The sequence below is a fragment of the Leptidea sinapis genome, chromosome 15, assembly GCF_905404315.1.
Source record: "Leptidea sinapis chromosome 15, ilLepSina1.1, whole genome shotgun sequence".
Taxonomy (NCBI): Eukaryota; Metazoa; Arthropoda; class Insecta; order Lepidoptera; family Pieridae; genus Leptidea; species Leptidea sinapis.
In genome coordinates, this window is record NC_066279.1 from 11812443 (window position 1) to 11827788 (window position 15346).

General features: G+C 32.0%; 1 protein-coding gene and 1 long non-coding RNA gene across 10 annotated transcripts in view; one reads left to right on the top strand and one right to left on the bottom strand.

Annotated features, from left to right (window-relative positions):
• Positions 1–10852, top strand: part of LOC126968307 (probable nuclear hormone receptor HR3) — a 146132-nt gene extending 135280 nt beyond the window's left edge. For all 9 annotated transcript variants that reach the window (XM_050813243.1, XM_050813237.1, XM_050813242.1 and 6 more), the window contains 6 exons: positions 4116–4230; positions 5036–5190; positions 6247–6355; positions 6978–7096; positions 7722–7872; positions 8948–10852. In XM_050813243.1, the coding sequence (XP_050669200.1) occupies positions 4116–4230; positions 5036–5190; positions 6247–6355; positions 6978–7096; positions 7722–7872; positions 8948–9074 (776 nt within the window). In that variant the 3' untranslated portion in view covers positions 9075–10852. The remainder of the gene's footprint in view (positions 1–4115; positions 4231–5035; positions 5191–6246; positions 6356–6977; positions 7097–7721; positions 7873–8947) is intronic.
• On the bottom strand, positions 136–1827 carry LOC126968363 (uncharacterized). The gene is made up of 3 exons (XR_007730189.1): positions 1503–1827; positions 1318–1406; positions 136–707 (listed from the first exon to the last, which is right to left on the bottom strand). It is a non-coding gene; the product is annotated as an uncharacterized LOC126968363 (long non-coding RNA).
• Positions 10853–15346: the final 4494 nt, after the last annotated feature.

Consider the following 15346-nt stretch of genomic DNA (forward strand, 5'->3'; position numbering starts at 1 on the left):
GGTCTATATATAAAGTGAGATTTAAATCCCTCATTGATTGAAAGAAACTTAGAGATTAACCCTGAGTTTGATAATAATAATAATATTGACACAATTTTACATAATGTAATTTAATTTAATTATATTTTCATCTACTGATTACTCGTTGTCAGAGCTACTTGGGTGGCCATGTTTTCTTTTAAAGTTTTGGACAGTCTGCCACAAAATGTTCCATTTTCAGAGTAAAAAGTAAGACAAGCATCTTCAATGGTTAAAATACCATAGATATGTGTTGAAGTCTCTCTTCTGTCAGAATATACGGATTTCCAGAATATACGGAAATTCCGGTCAACCGGTTTTTATGGCCTTCAATATCTTGCATTCAACACACTTAAATATAGTTTTATTTCAATTAGTTGTGAAATTGTACCCTTACACAAAGAGTAGAGTATTGTAGAGTAGTTATTTATATTTATTTTGTATATTTTGTTTGTCAAATCAACTTTTACATCCGGCTTTCACATTATTGCGTTACTGATTTTTAATTACAACGATAAAGAAACCATTAAAATTAATTCTCTTTACTTTTAAAGCCTTTTTAATCTAAATACAGATCGGACTTGTAACAAATGCAGACTAATATACGTTTATTTGTGGGCATTATTTAGTTTTTTCAATACAAAACCTTTTTTGGTGATGCATACGTAATGGCAACCGCTGTCATCTTCCTGAAATAATAAATATTGTTTATACGTTTTTATTATATGATTGCAACTCTGTTATTTGAATGTATTAATGTTTGCATTAGCGATATCTATCTGTCAAAATGCCTAACGAAAATTAAAGTATTCAGCGCTTAATTTCACTGAACAAACTATTACAATGTATTTCATTTTTTACAAGATATCGAACTCGACCAAAAAAAAAATGAAGAATATTATATAATATAAAATATATTCAAAATATACTAAAATTTTATGTTTTTTAATCCAAATTTCTTAGCAGTACCGCTATCACTCGCACTCGACACCGTCATACATGAGATGTAAGCTCTCAGTAGCCACATAAGCGAATGCAGTTTATATCTTAGATCATTTATACGTCCAGATAAACTGTGACAGCTGTGAATACGTTGTGAAAAAAATTGAGGTTGGCTTTTAACCTCTATTTTGAGCAATGCACGCACACTAAAACAAAGTGACATGCGAATTGAGTGTAAGACGTAGCTTGTCTTGCTGGCTTAAACCTGGCCTGTTTTCATGGACTGTCTAGCAGCAAGAGCAAGCTGTATCTAGACGTGTAAATTGTTTAAGGTTTATTTAACATTTGATAGAGTACCTCATTGTTCTGCGTGTATTTGCTTGCATTTATAAGGATTAGGGGATACGGAATGACAGGGAGTAGTAAGCAACAGGGTAGAAGGCAGGCTGGAACAAAAGGAAAGTAATTCAAACAAAATCACTTTAAACTAAACAAAATTGCTACCAGTAGAAATCCTTTCAAGAATTTAGTAGTTTACTTACGCCAACAAACCGCTAGGCATGTACCTAAAAGAATAATCGATTCGACTACCATACTTTTATATAATTATAGATAAATTTTATTAACAATTCAACCATTATGTACAAACAACTGTCAACATTTGCTATCTGACACATACTTCAGTAATTATAACGTACCGCATTGTTTTTTGACACTAAAATGTGAGTATTTACTCTTTGTGATATGTTAAAGTTCTAATAGACGAATTGACATCCGTATGCATTGAACGTTGTTCCGTGTTTACAATTTTTATCTACACCCATGCTTTAAAATTAAAGATTCTAAAACAGTTAGCTTATTGCCAACATTAAAACACTCAATATCCTAATAACCATTACAATATCATCCAAACGAGTGCTGTAATGAAATTCAGTACAACATTATATCATCCGATTTCATTATAACACTCCTTTGGATGATATTATGGTTACTAGGACTGGCTTTTTTTAATGTTAGCAGTAAGCTAACTGTTTCAAAATCTTTTATAGAGGATTCATATTGTGGTTGTAGATAAAGTCTTGTATGCAACTGTAGATAATTAGGTATTAAAACACTCACACACAACCCCATTCGTGTTTTAATACCCCTTAATACTCAACTTTTGATTAAATTACTATAGTAGAATACTTGATCGTAAGCAATCAATGCTACTAGTAAACGTTTATGGACGAAATATCTTAAATATGTTATGGTTGTTGCCCTTTACTTTTGTTTCAAGTTCGCAAGTGAAGCGGTTGTCACATGCATTTACGTAAACGGTAACATATTTTGTTCTGTTATCCTTAAGATATGACGAACGTATAGCAAATCGTAGGGTAAAGGTAGGTAGGTAAAAAATCTCCAAATTTTTCTAATGAAAAATATTTGTTGAAAGCTTAAGGTGGTTTTTAGTTATGCTCATTTTTATTTTCAATAAGTTGAAGGCCGGAGTAAATAGTTGTAGTTTTTATGTTTCCTTAAGTTTGTTTACATTGCTAGATTATTATTTGTTTTTGTAATTAGAGAACAAAATGTAGTTGTTTTATTTCTCTGTGTATCTTTAGTAATGTGTTATAAATATATTATACCTATATGCGTTTAATGTAACGCTGTTACCGCAGTTACACTAAAAATAAAATTTCTTAAATGACAGAATAAAGTGAAAGTCAAATATTAAAAGTAATTTACAATTAAAGTTTTGTTCTGCCTTACTTCTATTGTCCATTGTGGATAGTAAGATCATGTTTTGGTATTGTGGTCACTGCGTTGCACTGGGCGTATTAAGGGCTGTGTAGACGAAGCAATTTGTAGTGAAGCTTTTTCGTATTATATGAAGATTCAAAAACTAATAATTGCTTTTTTTCAAGTATTGTAATTTATGTACAAATAAATATAAAATTCTACAGATTTGGTTCTGAATCTGGAAGCTTATAATAATACTTAACAATTCTATATTTCCATCCAATGTGGCCTATTGAAAAACGCTACAACTTGCAAACTGTAAAACTGCTCAACTCAAGTTGGTACGTCTGTGCAGTGCTTAAGCAACTAAGAGGTTACTGCGTCATTTTCTTTAGGCTTAAAATTTGTAATGTTATTTATTTCATAAAAATACATAGAGACTGCGTAACAATTATGATTACATATGATTTCCGTCTTTATATTTTTTTTTTATAAGAAAATGTGTTATTATGAGTCTTATCGGTATTAGGCTGGCCACACACATCCGGAATGACTCTCTGGATTCATAATCTGAATTCATATTATTAAATCAGAACGCCCGGAAAACCATACAATACCAATATGCTCCAGACACGTCCGATTTTTTCAGGTTATAAATTTGTCAGATCGATCTGTAAAAACGACACTGACGAGCGTCCTGAATACCGGATCGGATATTTTAGATGATGATTTTATAACGCGCGTATTCTCATACATTTTAATAGAACACCACACATATAAAGCAAAGCAATTAGTCTTAATTCCTTTTCCATAAGGACGTCTGCATGTGCCGGGAATCACGGGACTACTGATCAATCAAAATTTTTAAGATATGTGTGAGGCAAAGTGCCGGAATTTAGATTATGAATCCAGAGAGCCATTTCGGTTGTGTCAGGCCAGCCTTATGTTAGTGATACGACCTGCCCACTACAATACAGTGCAGCACAGGATTTTCTTAAATACACAAAATTCTGGGCAACGTTTCGTTCGTCAACTTGAGACAAATTGTATATAATATAATTAGCCCAGTAATGTTTTACACATATATTGCTTGCTCAGTACTGTCTGGTGTGTAGACCTCTGTGGTACCCTTATAGCGTATATCCTGTCCTAATACTGGACCTTAGACAATTTATACGTCTAGATCTCTACATAGAGGTGCAAGATGCTCGCTTTTAGACAACGGGCCAGGTTTATTACTTTAGCGTGCGTGACAGCTGTGTCTTACACACACTATACGTCAGTCAGTTTGTACATGCGTTGCTGAAAATAGAGGCTAACAGCTCGCCTCTATTTTATTGACGTGTTCACAGCTGACACAGTCTTTCTAGCCGTATAAGTTATCTAAGAGGTGGATAGTTGAACAGCATGTTTTAAATGTATGAATGTTTCAGCTGAAGGTGACATCAGTAAGGTGCTGGTGAAGAGTTTGGCTGAAGCTCACGCTAACACAAATACTAAGTTGGAATATATTCACGAAATGTTTAGAAAACCACCGGATGTGCCTAAGTAAGTATATATTTCATACAAAGAAGATGAAAATCTTTGAGCCAAAATGCAATAAGTTCTGATATGATGTAAAATTTGTAGTATTATTAGATATTTTTGGAGTAAAAACTTCTTTAGCATCGTTGTGATTTGAAAGTCGATGAAATAAAAAAGCGACAGTAAAAAGAGACAAATATTTAAGTTCATATGCAACACCAGAGGAATCTCAGGACCATTGCCGGCCTTTAATTTGGATATACGCGTTTTTTTTAAAGATCATGTTGTATCGTACTGGAAATACTCTGTAGACAGTTTTAGTTTCCTTATTTTAAAGATTATTTTAGATAAGTACTTATATTAAAGGCTTATAAGCCCAACAAAGTATTAAATTTTTTTATTAAATTGAATAATATTTATTTCTTAGTAAGTACAAAATTTTGTATTCCAACCAGACGTTTGAAGTGACGTCCTTGATGTGCGATGATCACCTTTCTACTAATCTCATACTAAATGTTTGGGGAGTCCAAATGTTTTGAGTTTTTCAACGAGTCTCGTGCCAGAGTTTGTCGAGTCAACATCTCCTGAGGATGCCTCGTGTAGAGGCGAAGCACGTGTCGCATTGTTTAAGGACAAATATTGGCGGAATTAAGTATCGGCCGTATCATTTTGGATAATTCTCATTTGATTTAAAAAAGTTATTGATGTCATTTCATTGATTAGGTAACGTAGTTTCAATATCTGCTTAAAGTTTTTTTGATATCTGTAATAGTTACGAAATATTCGCCTGATGACACATAACGAGTATACTTACTTACATCTTTTTCAGATTATTGTTCTACAATTCAATGACGTATGAGGAGATGTGGCTGGATTGCGCAGGCAAGCTGACCGCCATTATACAGAACATCATAGAGTTCGCTAAACTCATACCAGGCTTTATGAAGCTCAGTCAAGATGACCAGATCCTACTGCTGAAATCAGGTAACGGATCTTTAAAATAGTATTTATATATTATATTAAGACTAGCTGACCCAGCAAACGTTGTATTGCCGATATTAAAATCGCGATACAAAAGTAACTGTTGATCGTAGATGGGTGAAAATAATGAAGTTGTATGTATTTTTTAATGCCGACTCATAATCAAACAAATAAACAAAATGTCAAAAAAATAAAAATAAAAATTTTTTTGGATCACCTTTATCACTGAGGGGGATGAAAAATGTTGTCCGATTCTCAGACCTACCCAATATGCACTCAAAATTTTATGAGAATCGGTCAAGCCGTTTCGGAGGAGTTCAATGTTTAACACCATGACACGAGAATTTTATATATTAGATATTCAATCACGGTATAGTTCAGTTTGAAACAAGTACACATTGTCTTTACATTGGGGTGGTAGTATATGCCTTAGACACAGGCGCCATTATCTCTGGTCCTCGCTGAAACGTGAAGCCCCCTCCCGTACCCCCTTTCGCCCTCTGGCGCTCGATCTGTTGCATCAGTACGGTTTGCAGTTTCATTACCGTAAGTTATATTTAAGCAGTTGTGATATTTTCCTGCTGTTGTTAAAGTTTTCATTGTTACGTGTTGACTTTTGTTGTAAACAATTCTGTAGTTTATGTTGTTCTGTGTCGATATAATAGTACTGCCAGAACAATAAATACTTATATTACTAAACCCAGATTCTTTCATGGATTTTTCATCAAATAATAATAATATCATCACATTTTAGCTTTGTTACCTATACATCAATCTATAATACTGAAAAAATAAATCGTTGTTTATTTATTAACAGTAATGTACTAGTGATGATTGTTTTGCACACCGTACCAAAGCGACGTACAAAGCGGGTAGTATATAAACTTCTTATTAGATTATACAATTTACATCCTCTTATAATATAGTAGTATCTAGTAGTTATTAGAAAAGACATCAAAAAGAATTCTAAAGGAATCAATTTTGAGAAATTAAATGCCTTTTATGCCTTTTAATATACAAATGGTTCTTGTTTTATTAAATCCAAATTAATTGTTACAGGATCCTTTGAGCTGGCCATAGTTCGTCTCTCGCGGCTAATTGACATCAACAGAGATCAGGTTTTATACGGAGACGTGATTCTCCCCATCAGGGAATGTGTACATGCACGGTTAGTTTGACGTTTATCATAATTTAAAACTATTACTGTTTTATTAATAAACGCAGTGTAAAGTTACTCCTAGTGTAAAATTACTTCTCCCTGTCACGTAATTCTGGAGTGACATAGGTAAGTTTTATATTTGGAATAACTGGGGCGAGATGAGCAGGACGTTCAGCTGATTGTAATTGATGCGCCCTGCCTATTACAATGCAGTGCCGTTCAGGACTCTTGAAAAACCCCCAAAATTCTGAGCGGCACTACATCTGCGCTCATCACCTTGAGACATAATATGTTAAGTCTCATTTGCCCAGTAATTTCACTAGTTACGGCGCCCTACAGACCGAAACACAGTAATGCTTACACATTACTACTTCACGTCAGAAATAGGCGCCGTTGTGGTAACGATAATCTAGACGGCATTCTGTGCAAAGGAGTCTCCCACTGATAATTGGTTGTTCAAGAAATAGAAAAAGAATATCACAAATTTCAACATCCCAACACTAGTCCATTGCCTTCCCATCAGTTTTTAATACTCCTAAATGCGTGTCCAGTACAGATTTGTCTGTTCTTAAATAATAGTGAGTTTAGATATGTGTTATTTGCGTTCTAATATTTTTTTTTTATATTTCAGTGACCCACGCGACATGGCGCTTGTGTCGGGTATATTCGACGTCGCGAAGTCGATCGCAAGACTCAAACTGACTGAGACTGAACTGGCTTTATATCAGAGCCTTGTATTGCTGTGGCCAGGTAGGTATTGTTTATCAAGGGGATGCTATTTTCCAATCTTATACTAAACGAGCATTTGTAGTATAATAACTTAAGCTAATAGGGACCGAAGCAGGGTTTGGGGATTCCCGACGATTTCAAAGTCACTGGAAAATGTTTTTTTTAAAACGAGTCTAAGCCTTCTTTGAAGAATTTTAATAGAAGTTAATTCAGGTTAATCGTATTAAAAATAGATAATTTTTTGTAAAAATCAACATTTATTAAACAAAAAATTAAATCATAATAACTTTCATGTTAATTTTAGTCTTAATTTTTTAATTAAGTTTCACCATAGTCCGGTTTTAAAACTTTTACTTCAATAATGGTTGTATATGTAACAATTCAATGAAGCCAGCAATGAAATAAAAACATAATTCCTCATTATTTTATTCTGAGGTACTATTGTTATGATGATAATAATTGAATTCTAACACAGCTTATTTATTTCCAACCTATGCTTGTAGAACTCAAAAAATTTTTATTCAATTAGGCGCTTTTGAATCGTCACTATCAACATTTCTTTTAAATTACTGAATCTACCATATTTTCGGAAAATGTTGAGCTAAAAGTTAGAAGTTGAGTAAAGTCGTAATTTATAATATTGCAGAGCGACACGGCGTGCGCGGCAACTCAGAGATACAATGTCTGTTCAACATGTCGATGGCTGCAATGCGCCACGAGATCGAGACCAACCATGCGCCAATCAAGGGTGACGTCACAGTGCTCGACACGCTCCTGGCCAAGATACCAACGTTCAGGTAAGTTTAAAAGCGCATTAAGACACACTTTACAATCGATGATAATTACGTTTGATGACTAACTTTTCACTGGCTAAGATTATCACCAATTCTGGCTAAGAATCACACACACCTATTTATGACAGTTACTTTCGGTAAGTTTCAACTTTAAGTCGGCTTGGAATTAAACTTTAGACAATCGATGATTGATAACGTTTGATGAGTAACTTTTCACTGGCTAAGATTTTCAGCAATTAATATTCTGGCTTTGAATCACACCTTATATATTATTTATACAGTTACGTCCTGTGAGTTTCAACTTTATGCCGACTTAAAAATACAATCAGTGTAAGTTTTTACTGTCTGAGATGATCGATAAATCTACAAATTATCATTCGTAACGATTACGATTAATGACTTTAAACTGGCTAAAAATCACACTTTTCATACTGGCTAAGATGGCTTCGAATATATATATATTATAATTAATCAGGCTCATTTCGTCTGTGTAATCCCAACTTTGCATTAGCTAAGTGGATCATGTACTTTTGTTATGGTATACTTTTTTAAAAGATGACAATAATTTTATAATATTTTGTATTTTCCTACTTTTTTTATGGAAGAGAGGACAAACCAGCGTACGGGTCAGCTGATGTTAAGTGATCACCGCCGCTCACATTCTCTTGCAACATCACAGGTGCGTTGCCGGCCTTTGAAGGTAGCCATGTCGTTTCATCCTGGAAACCCCGCAAAAGTATGATCATTCCACAACTTGGTTGTACGTGAAAGAAACGCCACACATCCAGATAGTGGGGATGATATCATATTTTTTTATGCATAGGATACGTTATTGACATAAATATATCACGTGACTTCCAAACCGATGCTTTTTACCATACATAATTTATACGTCTAAATAGAGCCACTTTGTGTTAGTGTGTGCGTGCATTGCTCGACATAGATACCAACTGTAAACCCAATTTTTTTCGACGTTTTCACAGTCTATCTAGACGTATAAATGATCTAAGCTTTTTCCAATAATTTGTTTCCAAATCCTTAAATATTTGTTTATTTACAATAATATATTACTTTACAGAGAACTATCGCTGATGCATTTGGAGGCTCTCTGCCGCTTCAAGACAGCCCATCCCCATCACGTTTTCCCAGCTTTATACAAAGAATTATTTTCTTTAGACAACGTATTAGACTACACACACGGATAATAAACGTTTTCTCAGGTCGCGACATTGACACGAAGCTCATTCGTTATTGTTACTGTATTTATAATGTATGTATGTACATTGAGACTGTTATGCTATTTATGTACGTACAACTGAAATGTTTATTTAATTCGATTCGAGGTATGAATGAGCTACGTCGGAAAATATTTGTCTTGGAGTACACGATTTTTCAATTGGGGCCTTGTTTTTATAAAACTGTTTCGTTTTAGTTGCGGTCTAACTTAATGCTTTTCCATTTGCAACTTTATTCAGCCACAAATAAGACGCTTAAAAATCACCACAACCAAACGGTTAATATGCGTGTTAAATTAAACGCGTTAACGTTATATTATTATGTTGTCAAAAAATTAATTCAGTATTGATATTTATACTGTAAGAACTTGTGTTTTATACAATAACAAACTGGGAAATAAAATGTTATAGTAATTAAATCTTGTTGTATCTAAGATTTGAATATTATACATATTTGGGAACGCCAATGAATGACGAATTTCGTGTAGTCTGGATATCAACGGAAATGACGATGAAATAATAATTATTATATAAATATATTATAGCTATAGAGTTTTTATTGATAATAAAAGATTATAAAGGTGTAGTCTACATTTACACAACGTAAGCAAAACGTCTTATTGTAGGTATTTTTATTTTAACAGTTTTTTTTGGTAATTTGTTATTTATTTTAAATGATTATTAATATTGATGTTATTTTCGATGTATCTTTTATTTGTAATATAGGAATACAGATACTGCCCGAGTTAATTTGTAGGTTTTTTTAGCTTTTTACGAAGTGTCGAACACATATGGAGGAATATTAATGTAATGTTTAATATTAAGTTGCTTATTGAACAAATTCGAGCAATGTATATTATTAGATTCAAATCTTATTGCGATTATAATGTCTATTATAAAAGTGTCATGTTTTACATTCCACTTTAATAATAGTCATTGAATTCTGTTTTTAAATAACCTTGAAATACAGATTAAAATACTTTATATTAATGAATCGTTCGTAATAAGATTTGGTTTTAACATCTTTTGTTTCAGCAGGCAATTGGTTTCTTGCATAATCATGATCTCATGCACTTTTCTAGTGCCATTAAAAATTCTGTCATAATAAAGCACACACAACGCATAATAAATAAATAATAATTTTTTCTAAGACTTTGTTTTTTAACTTGACTTCGGTGGTAATATCGGTTAGTGCGTTGACCATATGAGTTTACAAATACGTATATTTTCTAGCATAACTCTACATACGACATTTGCGATGTTTCATGACAAAATCGTTTTCATTTACGCCGTATCTATCGACGCTTCTGAAAAATCGATTATCATTATCGATAATGTCAATTTTCGTTTGACTATTGTAAATAGTCGTATGTTGGGCTATGTCGTAACACATACGTAAGTGTTCTTTTTGTAATTGCCTGCTAAGTTATTTAGAATTAATTATCAATTTTTCTAACACTATGCTAAGTTTCGTGAAATAGCCTTTACTATAGACTGGTTATATTAATGTTAAAATTAACTTAACACGTATTTGTAAATAGTTATTACTTATTAATTCATATGTATTTTATATTAAATATCATATAACGGTTCGATGGGTTATTTTTAATTTTTACATTCTATATTAAAGTTTAAAAAACAAATTTTCCACTGCGACTTTCGGCCGCATTGCAGAATGTTGTTTTTTTAATTTTTTTATTTCTATATATTATATATTTTTTGTTAATAAAGCAATCTGTTATCGTCTATTATTTTGTTTTATTTTAACATTACGTTGAATAAAGTATATTTACGTATATTTTTTGTTTTTTTTTGTTACTTTCATTTTTTTTTTCTATTTCACAATACGTTTGAAATTTTCAAGATAATAGATATATTAAATAAATAGAGAGGTAATAGAACAATTACATAACTGGTGGTTCTGTATTGGTTATTTGTTATTACACACACCGACACATTTGTTCATATTCTTGTTATGTATTATAAATTATCTATCATTTTATTTCAATGTTTATATCTCACGTTTATATAACCTATGAGTAATGTCTAATTTTAAAGAATTGTCAATGTGTATACGTTTTTATAACAAGGGCCATATAAAAGAAGTACTGAAAAATTTAAAGTTGTGTCAACTGTCATATAATATTGATTATGGATTATTTAACTGCTAAAAATATTAATTGATGTGTTATTATTATTGATGTGAAAACTTTATAAGGCGGACTTTTTTGTCAGTATTGAATGAGACTGAACTTTCACGATCGTTTGAGTAACGGCGGCTCGAGTTGACTAAAAAACAGTCAGAACAATATTTACCCGAGTTATTAATTACATTTCTTATTATAATATATATTGTTAATGTTATTTATTTTTGAATATATAAGAAACAAATACATTTATTTTTAATTATTAACCTCGGTTTCTTGCAGTTTTCACTTCTATTATTTGGTCTTGTACACAATTTTTTTTAATGGATGGAAAGGTATCAGCTTAATGCATAGTGTGAAAAATGTTGTATTAAATATTTAAGCTCATTTCAGCTGATAAAACCCAAATGTGACAGATCCTTAGAGATAATCAAGGAAATATTTAATAGGATGCAGCGTGTTTCGGAAAAGATTTAACTATATAATTTATGGTGATTAAGTATCCTATATTTCTTGAACTTAGAAGGAGTTTATAACTCAAAGAAGGTCAGAAATCAAGAAGGCTTTCAAGTCAATATCAAATATTTATTTGAAACTTTTGACAGCTCGCTATTTAGCTTTTTAACATTAACAATAGATTTTTAACGTTTAAAGTTATGACGTCATCTAAAAATTGTCAAATGGTGCAACACATTTTCTGCTTAACCGGAACTTTAACATGTTTGTTATTGCTAAAGTTAGTTGAGCATTGAGATAAGATCTGATATTTATATATTTCTGTTTTTTGACTACTTTCTCTCCATTATGAACTTGTAGAAGAAAATGACAATACGCCTGATCATAACAAACCTATAATTAAATATTATCAATTACACTTTAATAATAATAATTGCATATCAGTAAATTAGACATTACTCAAAATGCACGACGTTAGAGCACTAAGACTGAAGCGGATGAAAAGGTAAAAATGCTTTTGCCGGATGTATTACCGACTAAATTTTAGCGTGAACTTAATCAGATAATCCTTACCTAAAAAGTACAAAATATAAAAGTCGTGAATTTAATTTACATATTATTTACAATTAGTTAGCGATAATTTTACTGTTCGTTGTCTTTGATGTTGTTGTTACTAATTGAGAGCGTGTTTTGAAATGTGCAATAAAGTTTCGTATGCTGCTGAAAAAGTTTTGATCCCTTTAGGTTTTCTATTTTTATATTATTTTCTGTTGTATGCTATTTTAATACAACTGTTTGGTAAATTTATTGATTACAAATATACTATAATTCTTCAGACATCAGTTTGAATTAATTTACTATATACTTTTAGGACTTTCGTTTAGATAAATATGTTTTGAAACATTACTAAGTACTTCTGCTTTTATGTCTGAAAGAATGGCTAGTGAATATTTGGTTGTTTCGCTTTCCCAATGAAACTTTATTGTACGTGCTAACAAATCTCTGACTAACCATTTTTTTTTTTTCAAAATGATATCGAACGCCTATAAAAAGTGTCCATACTTTTCATAATTTAGACTTGTGATTGGTGCAGACGAGTGGCGCCGAATGCGGCGGTAGCGATAGTGTTAGGCTAAAGTAAAAGTAAAAGTTGCTGGGTAGTTTTTAGTAAATATTTCTAAAAACATTTTGTACTATGTTTTGCTAATCACTAACGTATAGATTTGGACACGTAATTATAGGGTATTCGATAAAAAATGCATGTGTTGGAAATTGGAGAGACTCGACCAAACATTAGATTTGTAAAGTGGCGTAACTCTTAAAGTCATTTTCGTACGTTACTAAAGTAATGTATGTTTCGGCGGAGTAATTTTCGTATTTCACTAAAGTACATTGGCGGCTGTATTTACATGTTAAAAAACAACAAAATATGCAACAGACACTACAACGTACAAGAAATGTATACAATTTGATAGTGTCCATGTAAGTCCTTATATTATTCGTAAGTATAGCCACTTGTATGTATGTACTTTCATAAAGTGATTTTCGAATTTTACTAAAGTCATTTGTATTTGAAGTACTTAATTTCAGAAATTATTTTGTACAATCAATAATTGTGTGAAGCTTTTTCTTGACAGTTAAAAAGTTAACTTCCGGTGTTGTGTTAAGAATTTTTTTAACAGTTAAAATGTAATTACGTCATTTGAAAGTCTAAATGTTTCTGTAGAGACAAAATTGAAATTTTTATAAACCTTTGAATTTGAATTAATTTCTTGAAAATAAGCAATGCTACATTACAATATTGAACGCAATGATTTTGGTCCTTGTTAACTAGTAATTTCCGTAATCTCCGCTACACTGATGATCTTCTTTTACGAATATTCAAAGTGTAATCAATATTTTTTTTACCTTTGGATTAAAACTGTATCTGTGAAATAAGTCGCTGATGAATACGATTCTCATGACGAGTGAACTTAAGGGTTGACATTATGAATTCCAATAAAAAATCATACATGAGTAAAAAAACCATCGTCGTATGTATTTGTATTATGTATGCAGTCATAAGCTTTATTTAGGTAGACGTTGATAAATTTATGTGGTACAATTTTCTATCCGTGCAATTAAAGTAATTAAATGATCCTCACGTGAAACCAAGTCGATTATATTACAAAAAATTGTCAGTTTCAATTATTTTTAGTGACAACTCACGCTCTACTAAATAATGACTATGACACTGTTCTCACAGAAAAAACCCAAATGGTTCCTAAAACAGTTTCCCAATAAACGCTATGGTCCCAGTAAAAAACTACTCTGTTTAATATATTAAAGTCACAAGTATTAAGAAGGGCATGGACATGTTTCTAAGTATCAAACTGAATCATCGTACTATACGCTACAGTCTCCATGGCATTTCCCAATACTGCAGTTTGAATGTTTGTATAAAAGCCTTCCTTTCAGTGACTTTAATTGTTTTATTTAATACCTGTTATCCATAGATGGATTGAAAATATATCTATCCATAGAATGGTTAATAAAATCTGCAACTCTGGACTTTTGTTACTCAATAAAGCGGTAATTATTAAATTTAACAATATTATGATGTTAAGTAGATCGTAGACCTAAAGTGTTTAGTTAACTTGTTTATTATTGACGATAAAGCTAATCTGTGAATAGTGAATACTGGGGTTCCTTACCTCGTGCAAGGTCCCGACATAATCATTTATTATTATAATTAATATTAAATCGGTTCTGACACTAAATTGGTTTACTCACATTTCATCGGTGTTGGTACAGACTAGTTTCGGACCATTCGGTGGTCATGGTGAGTGTAGTGAGGTCGTAGTCAAGTCCTGTCTCACACTATGGATTCCCGCTCGCAACGCATAGTAGCACTGACTCTTGTGTTACTATTGGCACAAAACAGTACTATAAATTTACACTATCGAACGCCCGTATCGCGCACGCATACATACACACGACTTACACGGCCGCTAAGCAGTCTTGGGATGGCAAAACTATTGAGTGCCACGAGACTGGTCGTTGTCCAAGTTAAATCAACTCCACCGCGTCGGCTGCTTGTTCAATCTTTTTGTATGTACCGACCCTAGCGCTCCGCTCAGACGTAGTTATAAATTTCGGGGAGACCGCTGAGTTACGCTACTGTACTATTACTTGTATTGTTATTCCTATTGGCGTTCACGGGTACTTACATTTAGTCCACAAAGACACAGAACAATCGTGAGTAAAGCCGGTTTAAATTAATTATATTAATTATTAATATTATTTATGAAGCCAGGTGATTCGTTCACGGGCGATGTTAAAATGAAAGAATATTTAAATGTGTGATATTACAAAATACTTACATGATTACCAATTCATTTTTATCTGCTAAAAAAGAACCAAAATCATTGCTCTCCAATATTACAAATTAAAAAAACCCTTGAGCTTCAATCTATTTTATACAACACCAAAACGGTGTCATAATAAATAGCGAAAAAAATTTTTATAAATCTTGTTTTCTACGAGATGATTATTTTATATTATAAAAATATTAATTTGTTATCTAGGTATTTTTACATATTACGTGAACATAAAGAAATATATCTATGTAAAGATTCAGAATATTTAAACTATATTGTA